The 27,116-nt window shown below is 38.8% G+C and overlaps 1 protein-coding gene across 1 annotated transcript in view; it reads left to right on the top strand.

Moving 5' to 3' along the window:
• Window positions 1–26,420, top strand: part of slc1a7a (solute carrier family 1 member 7a) — a 36,920-nt gene extending 10,500 nt beyond the window's left edge. The window contains exons 3-8 of the mRNA XM_015008644.2: window positions 14,370–14,585; window positions 18,518–18,560; window positions 19,714–19,945; window positions 20,215–20,314; window positions 24,488–24,721; window positions 25,586–26,420. Coding sequence (XP_014864130.2) covers window positions 14,370–14,585; window positions 18,518–18,560; window positions 19,714–19,945; window positions 20,215–20,314; window positions 24,488–24,721; window positions 25,586–25,784 — 1,024 coding nt within the window. The 3' untranslated portion in view covers window positions 25,785–26,420. The remainder of the gene's footprint in view (window positions 1–14,369; window positions 14,586–18,517; window positions 18,561–19,713; window positions 19,946–20,214; window positions 20,315–24,487; window positions 24,722–25,585) is intronic.
• The last annotated feature ends 696 nt before the right edge of the window (window positions 26,421–27,116 follow it).

The following is a 27,116-nucleotide window of genomic DNA, read 5'->3' as shown; positions in this document are numbered from 1 at the left end:
CATGACACAACGCAAATACTCACCTTCTGAACCTTTTCACTTTTTTTGTTAACATTAATAACAGTAGTTTTAATGCATTTCATTACAGTTTTCTGTCACATACAAGCACCAATTACCGCTGCTATTAGCTAATCTAACACAGCTGTGGTTGATTAGCTCATTTAAACACCTGCTCCACTGATGTTCTGTCAGAGTTGGTGTTTGGGTCGCCTTTTTATTATTTTGCAACTGAACTGAAACACGCCGAATTCCACAGCACATCTACGCATTACGGTTGTCAAAGTCAAGCTAGCATATGTGAACTACTTCTCTCTCCCTCTCTACTTATTTTTTCTAATTAAACTTTTTTTCTGACCTTCTTATCTAGTCATTGTAGTGTTCACAATGAGAAGCAAAGCAGTGTGTCCCTTTTTCTTTTACACCAATTGTAGCTTAAATTTAGCTAAAATTGGTGTGCTGGTTAAGCCCATCAAATCTCAGCAGACATACATTAAGGTTTATGCTTTTAGCGTGTCTTGCGTAATGTTAACTTTGCAAAGCACACATAATGAGCACTCTCATTTTTAAGCCTCAGGAAAAAATGTTGGGTGATGTTTTTTCCAGATTACAATTCATTTATTTGCTTCCGGCAGACCTGCGGGGGTCTTCCTGCGTACCTGAACGATGATTAGGCCAGATGTGAAGGACAACATTGATGAGATTGTTCCTCTACCCAATTACTTTTTGAAGAATCCAGGATTAAAGAGTAATATGCTTCTGGGAACGCGGGTCACCGTGTGCCGACTTCAAAGCATGCTTGATCATCTGGGGGGGGCCCCCTTCATAAGCTCTTGGTTTCCTGCATGAGATCGGCGGCATGTATAGGACACACGCTCCAAATGAATCATGCAATCGCACAGGCAACATCCAGGCTGCTTTGTGCAATAAGCTACTTAAAACTGATGCAACAGCAAAGACTGGATGAGAAGTTAATCTCCCCCCCCCCCCCCTCTCTCCATTGCTCCATCTCTGCTGTCTGTTCTCCCGCTTTGTCTTCATCTCTGTCTGTTGGTGTTTACACACATTTTCTTTGAAAATTTCCAGTTTTCATCCTGGAACATTCCGCTCTAAGCATGGAGACATGTTTATTAATTCCTCCTAGTGTCATTTTCCTTTATTTTTTTTTTTTTATTTTTTTTTTTGCATTTGGGTTCCACTTTAGTGCCAAACATGGATCACGTCATAGGAAAAGACATGAACTGATCTGAAGTCGTCTCTGCAGGTCAATCCAGCACATGGGAGAATAAAAGCAATCAGAGTGATTATTTAACTGATGCTGTGAGTCTGCGGCGCATCAGACTGCGTCTCGGCCGCAGCAACGACGCGTATTGAGCCTTGAAGGCGTTTCCCGTTAGCTTCGGATGACCACCGTCGGCCCGCTACGCCGCCCACTTTCAGGATCATTTATAGACCATGTGTGAATGTCTCACTCTGCCTGATGCTGATCCAGCTGCAGTCTCATAGGGTTTCACCTGCTTTTTCCCCCTCCTCTCTTCTGCTGGAGGGTCTTGCCGGGACCCAGACGCTGGCTGCTTGGCCCGGCGCGCAGTACAGTAGGGCTTATCTAGGGGTGAATGTCCTCTCTGGCCCCACGGCGTGTCTGTCCCCATTTTTTCCCCTCCCAGTGCCATCTGTGCACCAACCAAAGCGGAAACCAGATTATCCCATGAATGCGTCAGGCCAAAAAAAAAAACAAAACAAAAAAACAATGGTCACCATGCTGGGAGTCTCCTTATGCTTTCATTTTGTGTGTAAAAATCTTGTTTTGGCAGAGACAAATAGTGACAAAAAAAAAATCAATAGTAGAAAACAGGCAGTGAACCTTAGTGTAGAGGAACCTGGTCCTTCATGGTATATAAAACATTGAAAACAAGGAATTTCAGCTTTGAATGTAGCAAAATACAACAATTTAGATTTGTGATCTGAGATCTTTTCTTTAATTTGCATTTGTCCGTGATTTTCTGCAATGTTGTAATACTATGTACTCATAATATGACGTGTCATCGTACCAGGTTCATGAGGATGAGAAAAGGTTGTTTCACAAATTACAAACTTAGTCTTAAAGAGTCTCTAATAGGAAAAATAACATTTTGGTCTAAGTTTAAATTGTCCACATGTTGAAGGTTTTTCTGCTACTATAATTTTAACATGAACTTACAGAAACAAACACTTTGAAAGTGACACCTTCTTAGCTTTCATGAATAGATTAAAGGCATCACAAATCTGTTTAGTGTGGAGTTATTCAGCTCCACATTGACCGGTTTAAGAATAATTGATTTGAACTGGGAATGAAGATGATGATGATCAAATGCAGTCTAGACTACTTAGACTGTAAAATGCCCTTTTAGCGCTAATACGACAGCGCTAACCAGACTGTGACGTTAGCTTCTTGAAACCGCTCCTTATGGAGTACTGCAGGGTTCTGTGCTTGGGTCGACTCTCTTTTTCCAATAGGGAAAATCATCATACAGCAAGGGAAAAACTTCCACTGCTATGCTGATGACACTCAGCTTCATTTTTTTAATCCATAAATTTTGATAAATCCAGTCACTTAAGTATACTACAGGCATGTCTTAAAGACCAAAAAACCTGACTGGAAATTCTCTGCTTTTAAATTCTGTCTAAACAGAAGTTGTTGTCTTTGAACCAGAGTATCTGAAAAACTGCTTAATAACACAGAGTAAACACTGTGTTATTTTTGACCAGGATAATTAAACAATCCCTATTTTAGACTCCCTCCACTGGCTCCCTGTTAAATCCAGAATGGACTTTAAGATTCTCCTGCTCACATAAAACCCTTAATCAGAGATTTGACTGGTCCATATGTTCGTAACAGAGCACTTTGCAGGTTTGGTGCTGATTCCTAAAGGTTCTAAAGGTAGAATGGGAATCACATCCTTTAGTTATTAGGCTCCTCTACTGTGTTATTCAGACACCCCGTCTCTCGCTGTCGTCTTTTAAGTCTTGGCTTAAAACTTTTCTTTCTGATAAAGCTTATAGCCATACTGGCTTAGGTTTCCTGGGCTATCTCTGTAGATATGCTACCACAGGATTTGGCTACTGCAGAACTAATTCTATTTCTTCTTGCTCTGCTACTTTCTCCTCTCAAATTTGCTATTATTTTAACAGCAAACTTTAACTTTATATTTTCTCTCAGTTTTCTTACTCTTCATTATAGCTTTGTCTGGTTAATCATTTTGCTAAGCTGTTAGCAATTAGCACAGTTAGCATCACTAACTGTATTGGCAGACTGAGTACTTTCCAAATAAATTATAAATATTCCTACCTAATAGACTACAAAGCATGTCCAAGTCCTTAAGGCTCCTTGGTAGACAGAGGTTGTAAGTAACAAGAAATCAAATAAAGCAAATCTTTATCCCAGTTAGCCTTCCGACATTTTTGTTAGCTCAAAGCGGATGTAGCGAATGTCCAGTTTTTCCTTATTTTTAACATTTTAAAAAGTCAAGAGAGCACCGCAAGTTTCAACCCTGTGTTTGAATTTCAAGTAATCTGCCAAATACATCTAGGAAGGAAACAGGTTTATTTTCAATGTATGGGAAAACTATGTATGTTTTAGTATTTATGTATGAGACATTTTCTCTTTTTTGGCCTTTGGCTATAAATAACACCACTCATTTATAAGCAATTAGGATTATTGTTTGCACTTTTACAAGTATACCTTTATAAATCTTATGTCATATTTTAAATCTATTATTGTATCTGTGCAACCTGTGAAATCATCCAATCAAATTCATTCATATTCTCATTCTCTAACAAATCTAATCTAATCTAATTTTAGAATTAATTCAAGCATTTTTGAATTAAAGCGACTAGAAATGCAGGGATTTTTGTATCATAATACAACATTTTTATTGCGTGAATTACATAACAGTTCTGACAAAAATAATAGATCCATGGCGGCTTTGTCTCCTTGTATTCAATTTTATAAAAGGGGCTGAATTACATTTCCTTCCCTACATGCCTTTGTCGTTCAAACTAAAGCAGAAGCTCACTGACTCGCTCAACCAAGCACTTCACCACATTCCACAAAATAACACTTTACGACTGGTTTTGATTGCGCTGATTGCTGACACATTTTTCTTGCAACCTGCCTTTTTTTCCTCCATAGCTTTCATTCAGAAACAAGGTTAGATCAGAACCGAACACGACTCTTTCTGCTTCTGCCTCCACATTGTATGGCGTTACTACGTCCCACTCTTTCTGCAATCTGAATCATGCCCTGAAAAAGTCACAAGGCAATGCCTTACAAAAAAAATAGATCTTAAAAATAAATAAATAAATAAATAAGGATCCTAGTTTTTCCATATTTCGATAAACTAAAAATCTAACAAAATAGAGTTACATAAACTAACTTTCTAATGAAGAGAAAATGTGAGAAGCTAAAAGACACAACAAGTCTCCTCAAAAACCTTTAAGCATGTTTAAGAAAAAAAAAAAAAAAACAGTTATGCAACTAGTTACCAAAGATGAACTGTGGAGGCCAAAGGTCTGGACCTGGTTATTGACTGAAATCGGTCTCCCTCCCCAATTACTGGTTCTTAAAACGACCCTGCCCTCCCGCCGTCCCTCTCCAGCTCACACTGAGATTTGAAGGAGCCTCTCTGCTCTGCAGAGGAAACTCATTTCAGGCTGACTTGATAACAAGCACTGGAGTTTGTCTCGTGTGTTTCCGTGCTGGTCCTGTTGCCGGGCAACTATTCAAAGTGTCACATTTATTGACTGCTGAGACAGACTCCAAATCCTCGGCACAAACCTAGAACATGAAGGAGGATAAAATAAAACTTCTTTTGTTTTTAGACAGAAAAAACAAAATTATTTCTGTTTTCTAAATGCCACAATATTGAGAGAATGAACACATCAGAAGGCAAGAAAGTCACTGAGTTGGCAACAGTGGGATGACTATTAACTACAAACATGCAGACATGACCTGATGGGCCGGTCTGTCAGTCAAACCTCTCTCTGCGGAGCAGAAGAGAACAGTGGTTGATTTGTAGACCTTTGCTGATGGGGATAATATCGGCTTCATATGTATCGGTCGATCACCGCTCTCCCAAAACGAAGGAAATCTGTGCCGATAAATAGGCACACTCCTACTGTCTTGCAGATGTTTGATATTCCCTCAATATTTCCACATAATGTTCTTTCCTCATGATGTCATCAATCTCATGATGAGACCAAAATCTACTGGATTTGCTTTTCTAAGCTTGTCCTCTCCTTTCTTGTGGGTTGTTCCTAATATCATCATAAAATGTAAAAGATAACATCATCATCTGTCCTGCAAAAGACAACATATGGCTTTTTTTATTTCTTCTTTCGGTTGGCTACTTGAGAGATCTTATTCCAGCAGTTCGTTAAAGAATACATATTTTATTTTGTAGGAACTAGAGGTAGGTATGTTTATGTCTAGTCAAGAGAAAATGTCAGAGAAAATGTAAATCTACAGCTAAGACTTCGGCTGCATGCTTCATGCCACAATTGGTTTGCTTGGTAGGTCAGGAAGCGGAGTTGGATCAACGAGAGGTTTATGGAAAATTGGTTTTCTTAATCTCAGAGTACAGAGGGCCAGATAAACACGGCAGAGTCGAGCAGAGCCAAGAGAATCCTCTTCCCGACTCGGTCTGCTGTCCATGAACCTCCTGTTGCTCCAAAATAAGGCAAAAGAAGAGAGTCGTACAAACGAGGAAAAACTGTCTGGATGCTGTTTTTCCACTGATGGTCACAAAGCATTCAGCTTTACATCAACTATAGGGAGTGTGTCATGGTGTTTTTTTTTTTTGTTTTTTTTTTTTTTTTTGTGCTGTTTTTTCTTTATTTTTTAGCACCATCACAGCAGCTCACTGAAAGAGAACGGAACGCTGTAAAGAAAGGGGCTATTTTTCTTGATTTTAATTCATCCTGTCACAAACTGAAATACTCCACATTCAAACAATACCCTTTTCCAGCTGGAGCTTGTTGTGCACAGTCACACTTCTTTCTACGGGATTTGTGATGACTCAGTGTGGCACGGACCTGCTTGTGAAAGTCTTACAACTAAGGCAACGGCGGTACAAAGTGCACCCCTCGTCGCATCTAGAAACCCAAAATAAAAACCGGGGAAATCAAATTTAGAAGCTGCCGCAGAGTTAGAGGACTCACGTGATCTATAATTATCTGAGCTGCTCAAGCAAAAGGCCAGGGTGTCAGTCCTAGATGTCAAGGATAACCCTCTTCCAAGGAGCCGCTGCTGTCTCTCTTTCATCTGGATGTGGGATTACTCTAATGCTCTTGCACAGCAAAGGTGGAGCAGGGAAGGCTCTAAGCTCCATATGGCCCTGAACTCTTGTGGCAGATCGGCCACACATGTGCTCCAACCTGCCGAGGTCAAGGAGGCTGCACATGGCAGGTGCCAACGCTGTAATCCCGCCCAGTCTCAAGAGCAGCTCAGCTGCAAGGTTTTTTGGTTACTGTGCCTTGCAAAGGTATTTAAGGCCTTTGTAGTTGGCGAGATGTGGGAAAAGCTCAAACTATGGGACAGCATCAGCTGCTATTTATGTGACTGAGCAACACAAGTCAATGCATCACAGTGAAATGGAAATTATACATGTTAATCTTGAGAGTTTTAAATAAAGGCAAGTGGACTTCTCAAGACACGTCTCCTCTCGAAGAGGGTTTCTCAGTTCTGAAACTTGGGTTGGAAATATCAGTGTTTTAAGATGTAACCAGAAGCACTTACACTGATGGGGCAATGGGGATCATTAACGAGGCCCTTGATATTACTAATGAAGGCCATCAAGGTCACATGAGTCTCTGAATTTAGACTCTTTCAATTCCTTGTTGGAGTTGCTGACACTGACAATCTTAACAAGCCCCCAACAAAGCCAACATCTGCACTGTTTTGGTCACATGTCCAAAGGTGTGAATTTCTGTGAATCTGTCTGGGAAGACGAGCCAACGCTGCAGTGGAGGTGTTAGAAAGACGAAATCTTGAAAAATGAAACATTTTGGCATTGTCTGGGACTTGCTAGAATTATTAGTGTCAATGACACCAGCAGGGAATTGATTAGTCATGACAATGAGCTTGCTAGTGACCTAAAAAACTCTCGACATTATCTTGTCGTGGATACCAGTCTCGTTTGGAGTAGGGGACAAAGCAAACATGTGGAAGATGGTGCTCTGGTTGATTGAGTCTAACATAATCTGAGTGCAACGCTATGTATGATGTTATGTCACCCTGCACATATTGTCATCATGCTGATCCATCATGTTGAGTATTTTGCGATGTGGATGCTTTTCATCAGCAGTTTGATGGAAAGATGGATGGAGCTAAATACAGGGTAAGCCTAAAAGAAAGGCTGCAAAAGGCTTAAGAGGACCATGTGTTAGAAAGATCTAGTCAAAGACCAGACGTCAACTACCCGAGAACCTGATGTTAACTAATTATGTCCATTCACTCTGAGACTGAGCTGTTTTGTAAAGAAAGTATGTAAATGTAGTAACAGCCCAAGACTTGAAGCTGGAATTGCAGCAAATGCTGGTTCAGCAAACTCTTCATTCATTAAGAATGCATACAAAAACACGACTTTTCAGACTTTCAGACTTTTTCACTGTCGCCTTGCAACAACAAGTTCCTGGGCAATACGGTTAAAAATATACATGCTAGAAAAAAAATAAATAAAATGGATATAGTCCTTTTCTGGTTTTCAAAATGTAAAAAGTGCCATCTGAGGTGAATCACAAGTTACAACACATCATAAATGACATAAGCATTAGAAAAGGCAACAAAGACAACAGAAGCAGTGATGAAAATCATTAAACAGCCTAGAGACGCCTGTAGCTGGATTAGTTAGAAACATGCGTTTCCTCTACAACTCCCATTTTCAAAGCCCTGGCTTCAGTTGAATGAGTTATTTCAAGTCCATCTTTGTGAAGGTTGAGGTTCAGATTATTGCGACACTGAACATTATTTATTCATGTTCCATTCAGCTGCAGACTCATAGAAGCATTTCAAACACATCCTATTCAGAAGAGTCTTTGACCTCTGAACCCTGTCCCTGAAGTCTGCTAATCTGTTCCGTCTGGACTCACTTCAACATGATGAAGCCAAAAAATGATCAAGTACAAAATACATATTCATTCTGGACTTTCCTGTTGCAACCTAAAACATTTTCCCTTATAGTTTTACAAAGACGACTTTCGGGTACCAAGCCGTATTTATTCACATATGAGACTTTAACAGAACAATTAAAACTTGTTTCCACAAATAATTTGACATGATAATTTGCCTTCGACCTGTTCAATCCACGAGGAAAATAAAAATTCCGTAGAGGGGAAATAACAAAGTAATAAGCACCACAAAACCTGGTTGCAAAGACAAGTACTTTGAAGTAAAATTGATTTTATTGAGTGATTGATTAATTTGTCAATTAGTATGTTTTTCTTGACATTTACTCATGTACAAGCTAAAGCCACAGTTGCAAACATTTACATTGTTCTCACTGTACAAAGGCATCAGTCAGAACAAGGAATTATCCCATAGACATTAATACGTAGACCCCTCATGGAGAGGAATATGTGTCAGTAATGGACCAAACTTTATAAAGTGCCGTTCTACAAAGTATTTTAAGTTAATACCTGCCATTGACACATTTTCTCACACACATTAATATATTTGGCAATCAAATAAATTACTAAAGAGAGCGTTTCTAACTTTTGATGTGATCAATTGTTTTGGGGCATTTCTGAGTAAAGAGCACAATGTTTTATTTGATAGAAATTATTCTGATAATTTTTATATTGAAATTGATGAACAGACACACTTTTACAGTGTTTTTTTAAAGAATATATCCACAATTGCTATAATATACCATAATTTAATGTACATTTAACATTTCAAGACGAGAAACAAATAATTTTCCTGTATTTATTTTTTATACATTATTGATAAATGACTTTTGATTTATAAACCAGTCATTGTCAAACATTAAACTACATATTTTTCTTACTTTTTTCCAGAGAATAAATATTTATTACAGTATGTCAAACTCTGCTATTGACAGCAACGAGTGAAAATAATTATAACAGAGTAAATTATTTTTATTTTGTTACATAAGCTACATTAATACACTAATACTTCAGATTGAGATATTTAAAAATACACAAAAAGTGAAAGAATAAAACATTTATTAAACTGGGAACACTGGTCACAGGCAGGGCTTCAGTCTGCTGGTCACACTGGGAGAACTCCAATGACTTCTGAGACGTCCTGGTTCACAGGCTAAAGCCAAGGATAAAAGAGAAATTATCCAAAAGTATAATAGAAAATACATACGGTATATGTTTCTTTCACATTCAGAAAAAGACATTTTCAGCATGTTGGGCTCTTGACTCATAGCATCTCTATAGCTAAATACCGACATGGTGAAGCTGAGCTGGAAACAGACTGAAGAACAGCAGCTCCAGCTCTGATCCTGACTGATCTTTCCTCACAAAATCCTTTGGTTTTTAATGAACTTCTCCTCTAACAGCGGTTTTTCATCAGCTCTCTCTCATTAGAAAACAGTATGAAAACATTAGCTGCTAAGCTAACAATCAGCAGTTATTTCGGGCCAATTTAGCAACATAGGAAATATGTAAGCGAATTTCTGGCTGCAAAGTCAAGTAATTCTGATCTTTCATCCTTACCTGTGAAAGGTAATGAGAATTAATCCAGATTGTTTCGTAAAACCGTTGAAATAAGTCCACACAGCACAGGACTTAAGGAGGTCCTGTGCTGCCACATAGAAGATGGCGGACGCTTTTACGTACGACTCAGCGCTCCATGAGGGGTCTACGTATTGATGTCTATGGAATTATCCTATGATGTAAACCACTTTGAACCACCTTGCTGCTGAGATGTGCTATACAAATAAACTTGATTGATTTTCATACACCATGGCACAGTCAAGGCAACTACCAATAATTCAAGACCATATTGAATAAGACCGACATTAGATTTCTATCAAATGGGCTTTAAATCCATATTCGACTGCTTTATGTTGTAAGTAGGTTTGATTGTAAAGTATGTATGAGTTTTAATCTGTCTTTATGATTGGATTCTGATGTTTGAAGCTGATTTTGCATGCCTATGGTATGAATCAGAGCTAGTCTGGTACTGAGGTGACCTTTGTTGTGATTTGGAACGACGTAGCTTAAGTTGAGTTCAAATGTTGGAAGAAAATATAGATGTAGAATCTGCTTAGTAGTATAAAGCCATAGAGGAGGCCAGATGACCTTTACTACAATCTCATGCATAAAGGGTGAACTAACATTTGACTTTTGAGTTACAGAGTGCATATAGTGAGTATGGAACTCTGTTTAACATAAGTAAGCTTGGGAGGACAATCAGAAGGACATGTAAGCTGCAATTTCTTGATTATTGTTTGTAACTTTTCATGTTTTTTATTCGCTCAGCGTGCCCAGCGGGGGCCCCGCCTCTCACCGGTCGCTCCGTCTTTTCTCGTCCACCTTTTGTTATTCTGCTGAGGAAGTTATCAGTTTAATAACAGATCCACCTCAGGAGACGTTTCACCTCTCGCCCTTAGACATCTTGGCTTATGGCGCCCATCATTTGTGTCTTCCTTCACATTGTACGGCTCTGCTGCTTTGACCCTCGGCACAATGCTGGAGATGTTTTTTTCTTTCTTATCGTACTCTGCCAGGCTGAGGGGTTGGGTCCCTCGGCCGTTGCCGCCGCCAAGCTTGTTGTCCAGAATACCGGCGGGCGGAGAGGGTATTCTCACAATCTGTGCATCAATCTATGATTATATGTAAATCCTGTCTGATCCCAACATTCAGCTCAGAACAACAAATTGTCAAAGGTATTTAACATTTAGCAACAACTTATAGAGCATTTCTGTTATTATGTAAGTGGGGGGGGAACATAGATTTTCTTACTGCCCACATGTCGCCTCATTTCATGTAGAAAATCTATATTATTGTTGTCTGGATTGTTAAACGAGTCAAAGTTCAAGTGATTCATGAGAAATATCGATACTGTTTGTGCTACTGTGTTCAAATGATTTGGAATTGTGTTTCAATCTAGAATGGGATTTCTTCTTTTTTTAAGTTGTGCAACAAGTAAATACAAAAGTAATCAAACATCTAATCATCTAAAATACATATAATTCTGTGATAAAGTAATTTTTAACATGTTTTACGAGTTTCTTCAATCAAGAATTTGATTGTTTTGTCAATAAAAAGAATCAAAGTATTTTCCCCCTGGAAAATCTCTACTGATTTTTGGGGGTTTTTTTTACACTTGTTTCGGATCAGGCAGTAGACTTGGCGTTGCAGATGAACAGATATAAGTATTCTTTCTAAAAAGAAAATCTAATGTCTGAGTCCGTATGTATAATATTATTAACACCCAGATGCCTCCATATTTGCAGATCAACTCTAAACTGGAAGATCACTTATTGGCTCAGAATAAACTTTCCTAGATTTGTTAGCGATATCCATCTTGAGCAGTTTTAAATTATGGAAGTGTTTCTGAAGGTTAAGAGAGAATTACTATAGATTTTAAACAGGATAATGAAATCAGTAAAGCAGTAAATAACTCATCTGCAAAAAGACGGATTTTACAGCTTTTCAATGAAAGTTTAATAAAAATGTGTGACAGATTGATATGTGAGAATTAGTTTTTCACTGTACTGCTTGCTACATTAGAACAACCTGGTCAACAATAATTTTAAAAAAAACTTTCAGATTGTTGTTTGTTATACGTTATCAGATACATTAAACACGAGGGCTGAGGCTATTTAACAGGAACTTTAATATCTTCACTGGTAACTGTTCCCATAAAAAGCATCTGATTCACATTCACCAGCTACCATTTCTATTAAATCATTTGCTGAATGTTTCTACGCTGAATTCTGTGCAGTGACGCTGAGAACAATGGATTGGCAACACCTCACACTGCTTTCATCAAGTGGAAAGCTTATTTTCGATGTCTGAAACATTTCAGTTTAGCAGCTTGTTACGCTGTAATAAGGTCACATATTTATCTTTGATTGGTGTGTAACCTCCATACTCTGAAAATCCATGAAGTCCTGACCCACTGAACACGTCCATGACAACACTGGCCAAGTGCGAGCAGATTATGCTCTGACGGCCAGATAATCTTGTCACACAAGCTCAACAGACTGAGCAGAGATACAGTTGCAGGCAAATGTTGGCGCCCTTCCACAAAAAACAAAAGTATCTCTGGAATAACGTGAAACTGACATGTGTTTTAAGTCGCCTTTTACTGTTTATCTTATATTTAAAGGGGAGGAAGTATTATGTAAAATTTACTTTTTTTATATAAACATACCCAGTGTGTTGGTTTGACTCTTTCATGCATGTTTGATTTTCCCGTGGCAACCATCTGGGGTGCCTAAAGTCTTGCTCTCACAAAGCACCGCCTATTTCCACAAAGCTCCACCCCCCCTCTTCACAACTTCCCCACTCAGCTCCTTCAGACTAGCAGCAGCAGCAATTAGCAAACACCTGGTGGAACTGCACGTCTTCTGAGTCCATCATACACACTACTTCTCAGTTCAACGCTCTAAGAACGGTTGTAAATTACTTGACGGAGGAACACTGTTGTGGTGACTTCCTGAAGTCCAAGTGTCAGAAAGAGGAGGAGCTTCTTAAAGAGACAGAGGCCGAATTTCAAGGTGCCAAATTACGAAGTCAAATTTCTTTTTCTTTATGTTTGATTTATGTTCAGCTGCATTTTTAAAACAACTGCAGGCAATACTTGATTGTGCTATGAAATGGCTCTATGTGCCTGGAAAATACAGAATACCTTCCCGTAAAGACAAACCTGGCTTTGCTTTAGATAATTGATTCTATTGAATATGGCTTCATTCACCTTCATTCTCTCAGAGTTCTGTCTGTGGACGTGATTTTTTTGTTTTGTTTTTGTCTTTCTGTAAATAGAGGCGCATCCCTCTGCTTCTTTCATGGGGCTCATTAAGTTCAAATTGCAAAGCACTGAGCAGTCAGACAGTCATGCACCTTGGAGTTCAGAATGGAAGGTTTTCTTGGTTCTTTTTCCCTCTTCTACCATCCACACCATCACGCTGATCGATTCTGGGGCTGCATTTCATTACATTGTCATTTTTAGATTTTATATATTTGGCAGCTGTGCTCACAGGAAGAAAAAAAAACTAGACACTAATTGTCTTTACCTTTAAATGCGGATAACTAAAATCTTCCTTTTAAACCCTCCAACCGGTTCTTACATTTAGTGAGTCAATAGTATGTTGGTTTTGTTTGAAATTAGCTGTATGGTTGATGAAAAGCTTGAAGGCACCTGTTGTTCTAATCGCGGTCAAACACCTAGCTTGTAACATGACTGTAACGCAATGATTAATAGTCTTCTTAAAGGTACAGTCAAGTGAAATCACCAAAAATAACTTATTTTCACGGTTTTATTTCATTATCACACTGCAACAGTACGTAGGTAAACATCAGACAGGAGCTTTCAGTTGAATCAGGATTTCCCAGGCGTTGCTTCAGTGACACCAGCACTTGTTTCTGGCTCCATATCTTCATACCTTCACTTCTCAGAAGTGACATTTTTCAGCTCGCTGCATTCCACACCAACTGAGACGCAGCTACGCCTGAAAGCTTCCTGCTTGCTTTTTTTTTTGTATTCCTGAGTTCGCTTCTAAAGTAACCCAGATTGCTCCAGTGAAAAAAGGAATTTAAAGCCAATTTGAATGCAAATTTGTCTTTTTGTTTATGCTGTGAAAAGAGTTTTTGTTTTGTTTGTTTTTCCGCTCCCCCTCCCCAACCCCTAATCTTTGAGCTGAAAAGGAAAGTTATGTCACTGTGAAAGGCCCAACAGCAAATGTGTTCAGATTGCCATACTTCAGAGAGCTGAGGCAGTGGGGCGACACGGAGGCCCTCTGAGGTTTTAAACAGGCCCATTCAGTTTTGTCGAGTGCTGCAGTCGCTCCCGAGCGAACGTGAAAAGGCGTGCTTTTACCTTCACGTGAAGCACGCTGCATGATTATGGTGGAAATTTAATATTGTTAAATACAGCGGTGTAAATAATTTCCTCACACAAAGAGTTAGTTGAGCGTTTCCAACACAACTCTTCATTCGTGCTTCCCGCTTATCTCCCTCTGCAGGAAAACTCATTCCGTTTCAAAGTGTCCTCTTTGACAGGCAGTAGAAAAGGAGCTCTGAGGGAAGCAGTTCCTCAAAGCTTGTCAAATACTAACTTTCTCCTCCTTTTTTCCTCTCCGTCTTTCCTGAATTCTCTCCCGTTTGTGTCCCTCCGCCCCCACCATACACTTTAGTTTGATGTCAGGTCTCGCTGCCCTGGACGCCAAGTGCTCAAGTCGCTTGGGCATCATGACCATTTCCTACTACTTGTGGACCACGTTTGTTGCCGTGGTGGTGGGCATCCTCATGGTGTACATCATACATCCGGGTGGCGCCGCCCAAAAGGAGGACTCTGAGGACAGCAAGAAGCCCATGACGAGTTCTGCCGATGCGCTGCTGGACCTCATCCGGTAAGAGGCCGTCGAGAAATCCATTGTAAAATGGTGGCCTTGCAAAAGTATCGATACCGGCTGATTTAAATTATTTTGTGGAATTAAACAGAAAAATTAAACATATAAAATAACGCAGCCTTAAATGATCCACCCTGCTCTTTTAAGACTACAGGGGCCTGGAAACTTATATGCGACTGGGTTACTGTGCTAAGCTAATTAGTGCTGAAGTCTGGTTGTATTAGAGGTAAACCTGGGTCAGGCCTGCTGAGGAAAACGTGGGCCGTGTCAGCCAGACGGTGGACTACGGCCAAACGCCACCAAATCAAGACCTGGAGAACTGAATTAAAGGAACTCATAAAAACCATCAAAAACGTGAACAAAGACAGGCATACACCTATGTAATTTAAATAAACTAATGCTTAATTAGGAATTTGGCCTCAGGATGTTTTGCTATAAAACCAGAATTAAAATATATTCCATTTTGGCTTGCATTTAGCAGGAATTATTTAAAAAAACAACAAAACAGGGTTATAAACTGGCCGAGCTCATAAATCCAGCTATGTACTGATCATGTGCAGTGGTGAAGCCTCTTCTATAATAGGCAACAAACTATGTGTGTGTGTGTGTGTGTGTGTGTGTTTACAGAGCACAGCTGGGCTTTGGATTTATTGCGCAAAGCTTCTTTACTGCCTTCATCTAACGTGCAGTCATGGTCTGCTATAGCTGCATCCTCACAAAAGCACCTGACTTTCGCACAGTGGTGTGTTTGTTGTGAGCGAACACGCGCCGCCACATTATATAAATGAGCATGAATGGAAACGCGCCGCGTTTATTCTGAGCTCTGAACTCAGAGTGGCTCATTAACTAAAACGCAGGAAGGAGAGGCTACGGTTTCTCTTTGTAATTAAATCAGTTCAGAGGACTTCGTGAAGAAGTCCCACCTGTCTGACTCCGCCCACTCTGTTTACTAAGCTTTCTTTAGAATACAGTATGTCTTAATCTCTCGTAGATTACTCATCTTCGACTCTGCACTGGCGTGGGATTTACAACCGGTTCCAGAGTTTCAGTTCGGTTTGTTTACGCGGCACAGGTTCACGGCAAACGTCGCCTCAATGCATTTTACGAGATTATTTTCTAATTATTGTACAGAAACGTGAAGGTAGTGCAAACAGATTCAAAGTCAGTTTGACCTTTCTTGTTGAGGGCCAATGTGCTTGAGGGCCCCTGCAGGCATGAGGGGCTACAAGACTGAATAAAATTTTAAAAGGACAGAATGACAAACGAGTCATTTGAGCGTAAACAAATAAAGTATTGAACAGATACTTTGCTTTAGCAATTCAGATCAAGAAGTAACATTTATATTTCATCTATTAGACAGAATAGTAACATACGCTGATATATTTTGATGATCACAGCAGACAGTTAATAAAAACCTTAAAATTTAGTTTCTTGAATAGTTTGAGTATTGCAGAATAAACTGCACTTCCTAACCATGTGGTGAGACTCTGTGACCATTAAGGCATCTCTTTATCTAAAATCCTATTTTTAAGTTCAACATTTCTGAACTTTCTGGTTCTTATCTGTAAACCATGTTGATCAAAATGACCAGAAGTCATGCGATGTAATGTATATATCACTCTGTCTGTAATAAATCCCTAGACAAAATAATAATAATAATAATACTTTTTAAGTGCAAGTCGATCCACAAATGGAATTCTGCCTGGGGATCTCTGACCACGTTGGGTCTGTTCTGTTGTTAACAAGTGACCTTCTTGTTGGTACACTGAGAAAATGAGAAAATCCTCATCAGTTTGTATGGTCAGGACTTTTGGATGTCAGCGGTGCAGTATGCTGTTTATTCATCATTTTCCTGGAGGCATCCCAATCTGGTGATGTTCTGTTGCTACATCAGAAAAGCTGAGTGTGTTTGAGTGAAATGTGTTTATTATTGCTTTAAAGGATGTTTCATGGTGTAAAACCTGCTTTTATAAAGCATTAGTCAAGAGTTTCACATCAGACACAACGTGGTCTACAAAAAAAAAATACTATTGGATAGAGATACTGAGTGAAGACAGGATATTTAAATCATTAATAATGACCCAAAATTTGAGTTTCAATTAAAAGTGTTATGACTGCTTTGGCAACCAGATGTATCTGTATGGTTCTCGCCCGGAACGTTAGCTGGAGATGGGCACCAGCAACCCTCCCAACCCCACTAGGGACAAGGGTGTACAGAAAATGAATGAATGAATGAATGAATGAATGGATGGATGGATGGATGGATGGATGGATGGATGGATGGATGGATGGATGGATGGATGGATGGATGGATCTGTGCAGTGAACTGTGTTGTTAGTGAATCCAGGCTCTACAGACAATCGGATGAGAGAATGGCTAGTTTTTGACTAGCTGGGGTGGAAATGTGTGAGTGACCTACCTACAGAAAATCAGAGCTTATTACAAGCAAAAAAAAAAAAAAAAAAAAAAAAAAAGCTGTCATTAATGTTCAACTATTGGTAATCACTACTGGTCACAAATTTCGATTAACTTTTTACAGAGACAAACCTGAAGTGGAGCGATTTGATGAGACGTGGATGTGGTGTAATGCCAAGTTGCCTAAAATGTTTTTGTGCTATTGCTAGAGTCACAAACATCAGGTTCATCTTCATTGTTTGCCTGTTTTGTGACAAAGTCTAGCAAAAAAAAAAGTTAAATCTTTTCTGTTGTCTTCTTTCTGAAGGAAAAACTTGTTTTTTCTGCTGCAAAGTACCATCCTGTTATATATATAAAGTCTGTACAACCTCCAAAATCTGGGACAGGAAGTTAGCCGACGTGCTGTGTGCTAATCTGGAAAACAAAATGACTAATTTTATTGGGGTTTTTTAAGCCCCAGTTAAATTTCTTAGATATTGTGAACGATGGAAACACAGAAAGGAAATATTCTCATGGTTGTCCAGAATAGCATATTCATGCCTGCTTAGTCTTTTTTAGCCGCTGTTGTGCTAGCAACAGGTCTGATTTTGGGCTCACCTCTACATGGGTTACAGATTCAATAACAAATCTTGATAAGTACTCTTTACCAACAAATAAAACCATCAAAACATCTTGCCGCCCCTATAATAACAGCTGTGTCTTCCCTTAGTAGCCCACTGATAAATTTCTTACCCAACTGCAGCTGGCCAAAAGTGATTCTAAACCCTGAAATCAATTTTCTCCTGAAAAGAAATTTGCGTCTGACAGGAAAAGAGACCGGCAAATTGAAAGAAGGATCTGTATAGAGAGATAATCATTTATCAGTTTTTGCATTTAGTAATATATATTCTTCTCAATCACCATTGGAAAACTCCGAATTGCTCCACAGCAATGAAGCCATTCTCATACTGCTGAGCAGCTTGTAGCCGTTTTCCACTGGTCCACTGATGATTCCTCCTTCGTCACTAGCTTCTTTAAGGCCTTCTTTTCTTTTACTCTAATTTCCAGCTACAAAAACAGATTTTTCAATCAGATTCATGCCTGACCTCTGGATGACCCGTTTCACAGCATTAATATTCATATTAGTCAGAAGAAACGTGTTGGTAATATTGAACAGCTACTTTATGAATAACTTTGGACTTAACTGTAGACGGAAACAAAAAAGCAAGGTTCTATGAAAACATAAGATCATTTGAACATAACCATAGTTTGATAAAAGCCTACATGTGATATTTGACATTTACAGGTTTAGTGTTTTGATACAATTTAAGTTTTTCTTAATTAGCCTTTTCATCTTCACTCAGTCTCTGCTTGATATCTCCGGTATATTCAGTGTCGCCATAGTTACATACTGGCTGCCTGTCCTCCCACATGAGCCTAGTAACATTTAGTAGCATCGTTGAAACCGTATCATTCAACCCATACAGTACGACATTTGACAGTCACTGATCAATTTTTCCAACTTTTTTTCCCCCCAGCAACATGTTTCCAGCAAACTTGGTTCAAGCTACATTTCAACAGGTAAGCTAATATCAATATGACATGGTAATAAAATATTTTAGAAAGGAGATCATACATGGTGTCTAAGATTTTGCAGGAATAGATTTTTTTTCCCAACAAAAAAAAGGTAGAAGGAAAGATGCTACAGCATTTGTGCTAAGCTAGCAAACAGTTAGTTTACAGCACGGCGATTCACGGGTTTTAGGAACCACTGCCAAAAAGTTAAAATCTACAAATTGTTGAAATTGCTTACAGCTGCTTATTTTAACAGTTCAAACACCAAATATATCTTACTATGCTTTAAAACAGGCAGTGGAAACCATATTAGCTCAACCACACAGGCTAACATCTTTATTTCTGCTATTGGTGGTACAACCAATCAGTGACAAGACAAATAAATGCAACTCTTGGATTGGCTCCTTTCGTAAACATCTACCAACAGTGTGCCAAGTAGCAGTGCACATTGGTTTTCACCTCCTCAAGTCGCATTTTTCAATTCAAATATTTTTGATACGCTATGAAAAAAAAGTTGGACGGATTTTCCACAAATAAATTGGAGAAGGCCTGTCACAATACTTAGCCATGTCACTGAACACAGCAATAAACAAATCCAACTTGGTTTTACACTTGCATCTAATTCAGACAGCCTCATTTCTGTCATATAATGCAGATGCCAGAAGTAATCAACTCTCCTACCTCAACATTTTGCTGATCAGTTTTAATTGCTCCTTTATCTCATAAATGTTGCTCTTTACAAGAAATCTTCTTGTTTCCTATGATTAGTGGATAATTATCCTGAATTTGAATGTCTGATTTATTTGAATACATACCATTTAAATCTCTAGTTGTGTGGAAGTAAAGTCATTATCTTGTCTGAAATAATTATCTTCAAAACCAGAAGATGATGGCGTGTAATTTCAAAATGGTGAACCTAAAAAAAAAAAAAGAATGTCTGTCCCAGTTCAGTGCAGACTTCTGTTTGATCATGTGTTTGTTGTGTGGATTATCAGAAATTAGAAACATCACATTGAGAAAATGGCATGCAGTCGGTTGTTTAAACAAAAAGAAAAAAGAAAAGAAAAGAAAAGAAAAGAGCCCAACCATGTGGTTAGTGTTTCCACTCCGATTATTGTGTTGATTTAGAGGCTCCTGCTTGTTTTTTTCCGTCCTCCAGTATCGGACACAGAGAGTGGCCGAGCTGATCCCCAAGCCGACGGTGGCCCAGCTGCTGGATGAGACCACCACGCGGCGGGTCTACATCTACGGCGTCCAGGACGACAACGGCACAGACATCCAGAACTTCTCCTTGGACCTGACGCCGCCTCCCGACGTCATTGTGAAGACGTCACCCGGGACCAGCGAGGGCATGAACGTGCTGGGGATTGTCATTTTTTCTGCAACTATGGGTGAGCGATTGGCACGCCCCCCTGCAAACATTAGCATGCACTACACCCGAAAGCAGCAGCAGCTCAAAGTGACAGTCTGGGCATGCTCCACATTTCTAAATGATTCAGTTAGAAACACGCGTTTCACCCTGGTGAGCAATTAGCACAGTTTGAAAGCTTCCCTGTAGGTGAACCCCAGGTAAACATAATATGTACCCCTGTATACACGAGCAATGTAATTTTCTGTTTTTTTTTATTTATTTATTTATTTTTTTAACCTCTTATTATAGGAATAATGCTGGGCAGGATGGGACCCAATGGAAGCGCGTTGGTCAACTTTTGCCAGAGTTTGAATGAAGCAGTTCTGAAGATCGTTGCCATTGTCATCTGGTAAGAGTCACAGTGGAAACAGAAAGTTCACATAAAGCAGAGGTTCCCAAACTGTGGGGCGCGCCGTGTCATTGCAGGGGGGGCGCAGGAAGCCGTCTGGATGAAAAAAAACAAACAAAAAAAAAAAAAAACATGAACACTGTATGCGCTGGGTTTTTACCTTAGAATGGCCAACTCTCTGTTATTCCTATGTCAATTTGATACAGTAGAGGCTTCCACACTTCCCATATTTGTGTCCTCTGTCACTTTTATCAGCAGTTAAAACTGTTTAATCCGTTGTTAACATGTTGTAACCTGTTTTTCCGAGCCGCCTTTAAACGCAACATGAGCGCTACGACGCTCGCGCTGGGTTTCCACCTGTGAAGGAGACCTGCTGCTGCTGTGCGGAGCTACGTAGGTTTGTGTTAGAATCACGGCAGCAAACCAGCAAAACGCAAAGAACTTTTCACAGTTTTTCCCTCCAAACTAACCGACTGAGTTGAGTAAAGCTGTTGGATTCAGGTAATGTTAGCTAAAAGATGACTAGCTAATATCAATACAGAACCTTAAGCTTAACAAGTACCTTGTAGGCTACCGATGTTGGTGTCTATTTTCAGCTACGTACATTCATTTTGCCCCCAAAAAAGTCGAGCCCCCCCCACCCCCCCTCTCACACGCGTCATTTCAACCAGACAGCCATTTGTAATCCATAGGGGGGCACAGAAGAAAAAGTTTGGGAACCACTGACATAAAGCAACAACACACTTCACTCAGCCCAATACAATGTTTACTAATATACATTTTTTTTCCCAATTCTGAATTTTCATATATCCACTAAAGAAGTATATTAATGAATAAATATTGAGTCTAATCTAAAGGGAGGTGTAAACGGTCTAAAAATAAAGTTCCCCTTTTTTTGCACGACCATCACTCCTTATGGAAAATTTTGAAAGCACTTAGAGGCCACAAAATTTTATTTTTTAAGTAAATTTCTTTCTGTATTTGCACAATAATAAACAGAAAATGCATTTTTTTACGAAAACAACAAAAACAAAATAGTCGAGATTGGGTTTTTTTACAAAACTGAAATCACAGACAATCCAATATGTTAAAAGGGTCTTGAGTAAATGGGTTACTACAGAAGAGGACAGTAGTAACGTCTTGGTTTGAGTCTTGTTTTTTGGGCAAGTTTTTTTTTTTCTCTCTTTTTTGCGTAAACTCAGCAACAAGAATGTGGCGATTCTTTCTTCTGAAACCGCTCAAAAATCTATTTTTTTGTTTAATTGTTGCTGGATGTCTGTGGCTCTATTTAATGAATAAAAACTCATTTGTTTTATTTAGTGTTTTGTATAGTAGGGCGACTGTGAAAATGAAAGACTTTTTAAAAAGTGTCCATCTGCATCGATCAGTTTCTACTCTCAGGCCAGAGTCTTCATTTTTGATTTGTTTATGGAGCTGCATAAAAATCATTCAGAGGGTCATAAATGGGCTGTCGAATTGGAAATTTCCAATTCAACAAAGAAAGGCTGATTTTGAGTCTGATTAACTGTTTCTGTGTTGAGTTGGGTTTATTTTCTGGATGGTTCTCCCAGTGCTGATACGCATCGACTTTCCCATGTTTTCCTGTGTGATGAAAAGACAGAAAAGTAATTTTCTGTCATCACTCCCAAACAACCAGTTGGCAGAAAATGGTTGTTATTAAGACCTGGTGAACCTCAAGATGCCTCTGTCCTGTGCAGTTCTCCACCAGCCAGCTTTGGAGCTGTTGGGTTACCTCCCTCACTTTCTGTGTGGTGGCAAGATGTGTACACACACACGCACACACACACACACACACCCTCTAAATATGAAAACATCGGACAACAGAGCAGCTTAGTTCCAGAGCAAACTGGGCTTCAGCGCTCAGCAACACCCAAGCAAACCTGTCCCAATAACAAGACGAATTTGAAAGTGCAAAGAAAAGCATCAACGTGTCGACATTTTTGTAACGTTAATCTCTCTTGTACGGAATGCCAGTAATTTTCTGTTTTCACGAAGCCTTTTGGGGCCAGAGCCAAATGCTCGGGGATTCAGAAAACGTTGCAACATATTGCCTCAAGTCATAACGGAAGTTCTTTGACCTCTCAGAAATGAAATAGAATATAACAAATCTCAGTCATTCCCATCATGTTAGACATCCTAATAATGAAATACTGATCATTATTTATTGTTCCATTATAATTTTAATTCTACAGTGCTTCTGGCAGCATTGGGATATAGATTTAATTACTCCATTATGCCTAAATAGCTGGACATGTTTAAGTGAAGTTGTGATTTGGGGGATTAAAACCCAGTTATTTCTGCTTTTATATATATATATATATATATATATATATATATATATATATATATATATATATATATATATATATATATAATGGGTAAACATGCAAATTTTGAAGATACGAACTCCCTGCTGCAAAGAATAATTTTAATATGCAGAGGTTGTTCTAGTGTTACATCATAATTATTGTATATGAGGAGAACAGAAAGTCCTGGGCTGCTTATGCGTGTTAAAACGTTTCAGTCACATGCATTTCAAAAGTATCGTTAGGGGCACCAATAGAGAAAACAATTATTTCTCAATAAGGGTTTTTTTTCCCCACTTCACACAATAGAGGGGAAAAAATTGTTTTTATTTCTGAAATAATATGTTGGATTATTATAAAGTGTGGCCCCAGAGTGCAGTTCAAGAGCGGGTAGTAATTTGGTCCTCCAGCGACTGAAGCTGATGAAAAGAAAAAAAAAAAAAAAAAAAATAGGACAAGAGTTTTAATGACAAATTTATTTCTTTTTAAATGGAAAATATTAGGGACACCATAACGTATTTTTATTTGCTAAGCCCTTTTTTTATTCTTTCATATTATTGCGAATGGCTGGATATATTCAGCCATTCATTTTTTTCCAATAAAAAAAAAACTAAAAACATATTCAAGACCTAAAAATCCATAAATATTTGATCCAAAAACTCAAGAAACTGTATACTTTTCTTTTATGAAGACAAAACACCCTTTCTTCAGACCTACAGTCATTTGTTCATTTCTTCTTTGTTTCATTGGAATAATGTATTTTGAATTTACTCCTCAGCAGGCAAAAAAAAACAAAAACAAAAAAATTTCACAATCAAATTATTTTGTTAGTTATCCTTAGAGTCCTTTCAACTTGCCAGCTTTGGCTGCTTTACAAAAGATTTTGGACGCCACTGTCCTAAAGATTTCAGTGCAAGATGTATGTGGTGAGTTTATTTCCAGGTTTCTCTAAGTATCTTGGCTAGCTTACTCTGTGCAGTGCTGCACTGGTCACTTCTGTGTTGACCTGAGGTCAGTCTTTTATACAGTGATCTTCTGTTGATGATAAAACAGTTAAATCTTCACCAGCACGTCCTGAAGGCATTTACCGGGACGTTTTCCTTCGTTCTTAAACACCCAACCAAAAGAAATCCACAGCTTAATCTTCAGGAAGTCTGCGATTATTATTACATGGTTCACTGAACAACAATCACACGAGCAATGAGAACCGACAGCAAAAAGGATAAAACACCTCGTTGCCAGCGGAGACATTCTGTATTTATTTAGATTGGTGACCTTAAACCCAAATCATGAGATGGATTCATATTGTTCAAATTGTTGTATCCGTTTGTGCTGGTAGATGATTTGCTGGTACCAGTAGTGGGTTTGAATGTTTTGAACCACAGATTGTTTTGAAAGTATCAATCAGATTACGAAGTGCCGTAATTTGCTGATAGCTGACGTAAACAGCTTGTGTGAAACAAACTATTAGTTCAAAAGACTAATAAATAGATTTATATGCACAAAGACAAAGGATACATCTATAATTTCATTATGTTCCAGTTGGTTTTATAAATGCATAACATAGTTCCCACAAATTACCATATTTATTTATTTCAGCTCCCAAAAATCTTCTCAATTTCAGTTTCTGTCATTTCGATAGATTCAGTTAGCTATAATTACCTTTGCTAACATGCTAACTTCTGATGGCTAACAGTTTACCCTAGCATGACGATGTTTTTGTTTTCAGCTCTTACTTCATGTTTAAGGGTCACTAGCAACATTCATACGAAGAATACAGCTTTGGGAAATCTTATATTTTGAGTCTAAGTTCTTAACAAGCTTTCCTCTTCTCCTCTGCCTCCAGGTATTTTCCCTTTGGCATCGTCTTCCTTGTTGCTGGGAAGATCTTGGAAATGGATGACCCATCAGCCATGGGGAAGAAACTAGGCTTTTACGCCATCACTGTGGTCATGGGCTTGGTACTCCATGGCCTTTTCATCCTCCCTGCCATGTACTTTTTCATCACCAAGAAGAGTCCCATAGTGTACATTAGAGGGATTCTGCAGGCTCTGCTCATCTCTCTCGCCACCTCCTCCAGGTAAAAACAAAATGATGATCCATCTGTACCTCTTCAGATACTCAGCTTGGTAGGGGTTTTGTCGTCTTGAGCTTTGTACATGTCCTCCAAACATATGGACGTATTTTTGTGATGCTGGCATCATGCTGGACAGTTGTGACGTTTTAGCCCAGAATTATAGATCAATCAATAAAACCCAGCAATTTTTATTTACAGAAAACATTTCAGATTTCAAGTTTAAAGTGGACAGAGATAAACAACTAGGCAGCAACGCACATTAGAAATAATCCGACCAAGTAAAAAAAAAATATGAATAAATTCATTTCTTCATGGTTACCAAAATAAAAAATAACTATTTAATATTGAAATGAAGTAGTACATTCTAAAAAAGTAAATACTATAAACTGAACAGATTGCTTATTACGTCCATATTTTTAGCTGCCTTAAGGTCTTTAACAAGCCTGATTCCTGGCTAAGAAAACAAACTTAGTCAGCTAAAAAAATCCACAAAGTCAATCAACTTCCAATACACACCAATGTAAATCTGACAACACAAACTAAATACTTCTTTTAGCAACTTCAAACACGTGACATTTTGACCACAGTGTCAGTCTGCATAGTCAAAAACTGCACTAAGGGCTAGTATTATATCAATCCATGTACTGTGGCTGGTTCTGAAACAGACTGGTATCTTCTGGGATGCTGCCAGAGTTTATATAAGAGCATAAAAAACTTCTTTTGATCTTCGGTTAAAGTCACGAAGAAAACTTAACTGCAATTAGCGCTTTGACCTCATGGGGTGGTGGGTGGTTCTGATCAGAATAAGTAATCATAACACCACTGACTGTTGTTTTGACCTTTTGTTTTTCTGCCTTCGTGCCGCAGCTCTGCCACTCTGCCTATCACCTTCAAGTGCCTCCTAGAGAACAACCACATCGACCGGCGCATCATCCGCTTCGTGCTGCCCGTCGGGGCCACCATCAACATGGACGGCACCGCTCTCTACGAGGCCGTGGCGGCCATCTTCATCGCCCAAGTGAATAATTACGAGCTCGACTTTGGGCAGATCATCACCATCAGGTAAAGTTGAAACAACTCTGAGGCTTTTCCGCTGAATGCTGCGCGAAGAAATGTCAGCTTCGGGGGCGGCAGTGGGCTGGAGAAGGGATATTAACTCAGTTTGCCCTTTTCAAGCAAATATTTCAAAGTTTCCTCGTGGCAGGTTCTTTCAGTTTAAATAGCTAGAAAAGCTACATGATTAAATAGCTGCTCTAAGGTTTTTTTTTTTTGGTTTTTTTTTACATGAGGTCGAGTTCAACGTATGCGTGGTTTATCGCTCAGCATGCTAATGAAGCTTCACAGTCTTCTGTATATTGTGAATTTAAAGAAGCTTCCTGAACACTTAGCCCTTTACAGGTTCACACACCTGCTTCAAAGTTTGTCTTCAAATGAGAACAGGGAGTTTAAAAGTGCTTCACATTTACCTTCAGGCAGAATCCTGTGTTGATTTTTTCTTTTACCCTTTCACCAAAGTCTAAAGGTTAGGATGTTTCCGCTGTTACGTTGCATCGTTAAACTACGACTGCAGGGCTTCATGGGGCTCTGAACAGAAAGGCCCAGGGACACTTTTCACTTTTCTCTCTCGTTTGTGGTAAAAGCAGACTTGTGGAAAGTTTATCAAGTCAAATTGTCGAGAAACCCCCCCAAAAAAACTGTTGAATGTTTTACAGCAAACAATCCATGCTAAGATATTTCATAACTAAAGCATTAATTCAGCTTTAAAAAAATTGAACCACAGGGGGAAAAAAAAGAATGGAGCTGCAACTTTTCAAAAACATGACTTAATTCGCAACATGTAACCAAATTTAGTATGTCCAGCTTACTTTTTTATGTTTAGCATGACAACTGAATAAACCTAAAGTGGCAGTATTATGCAAAATCGACATCATCTTATAATGTTATAAATTTTCTATTAGGTCATATATGACATGAACAGCATTTTTCTGACACCTGAAGGTAACAGCTACTTGATTATTCTATACAATGGACTATATATGTGCCAGGAAAACACCCCTTTAATTTGTTTAATATGACAACTTAGTAAATTTAATCTGTTTACTTGGATAAACTTAATTTGACTTTCTGTTACAAATTATTATTTTGGAACTTGGCTCACCCACTGCATTTCAGAGCAAATCCGAATTTTCTTAAAACGAAATCAGAATCCCAGGAAGTCACAGCCAGCCTGACCGGGTTGCTTCGAGTTCAGCATGTGAAGGAATTTAGCATCACACGTTCAAATCTGAATTATTAATACTATTATGGGATTGAGTAGATTCTCGTATATGTAAATGTCACACAGATTACAGCTGGTGTGAGAGCCTCTTAGTCTGATCTGATTTCAGATGAATCGGAG

Source organism: Poecilia mexicana, unplaced genomic scaffold, assembly GCF_051168715.1.
Source record: "Poecilia mexicana isolate PSO_F unplaced genomic scaffold, ASM5116871v1 scaffold_17, whole genome shotgun sequence".
Lineage (NCBI taxonomy): Eukaryota > Metazoa > Chordata > Actinopteri > Cyprinodontiformes > Poeciliidae > Poecilia > Poecilia mexicana.
This window is presented reverse-complemented; position numbering and strand designations above follow the sequence as displayed.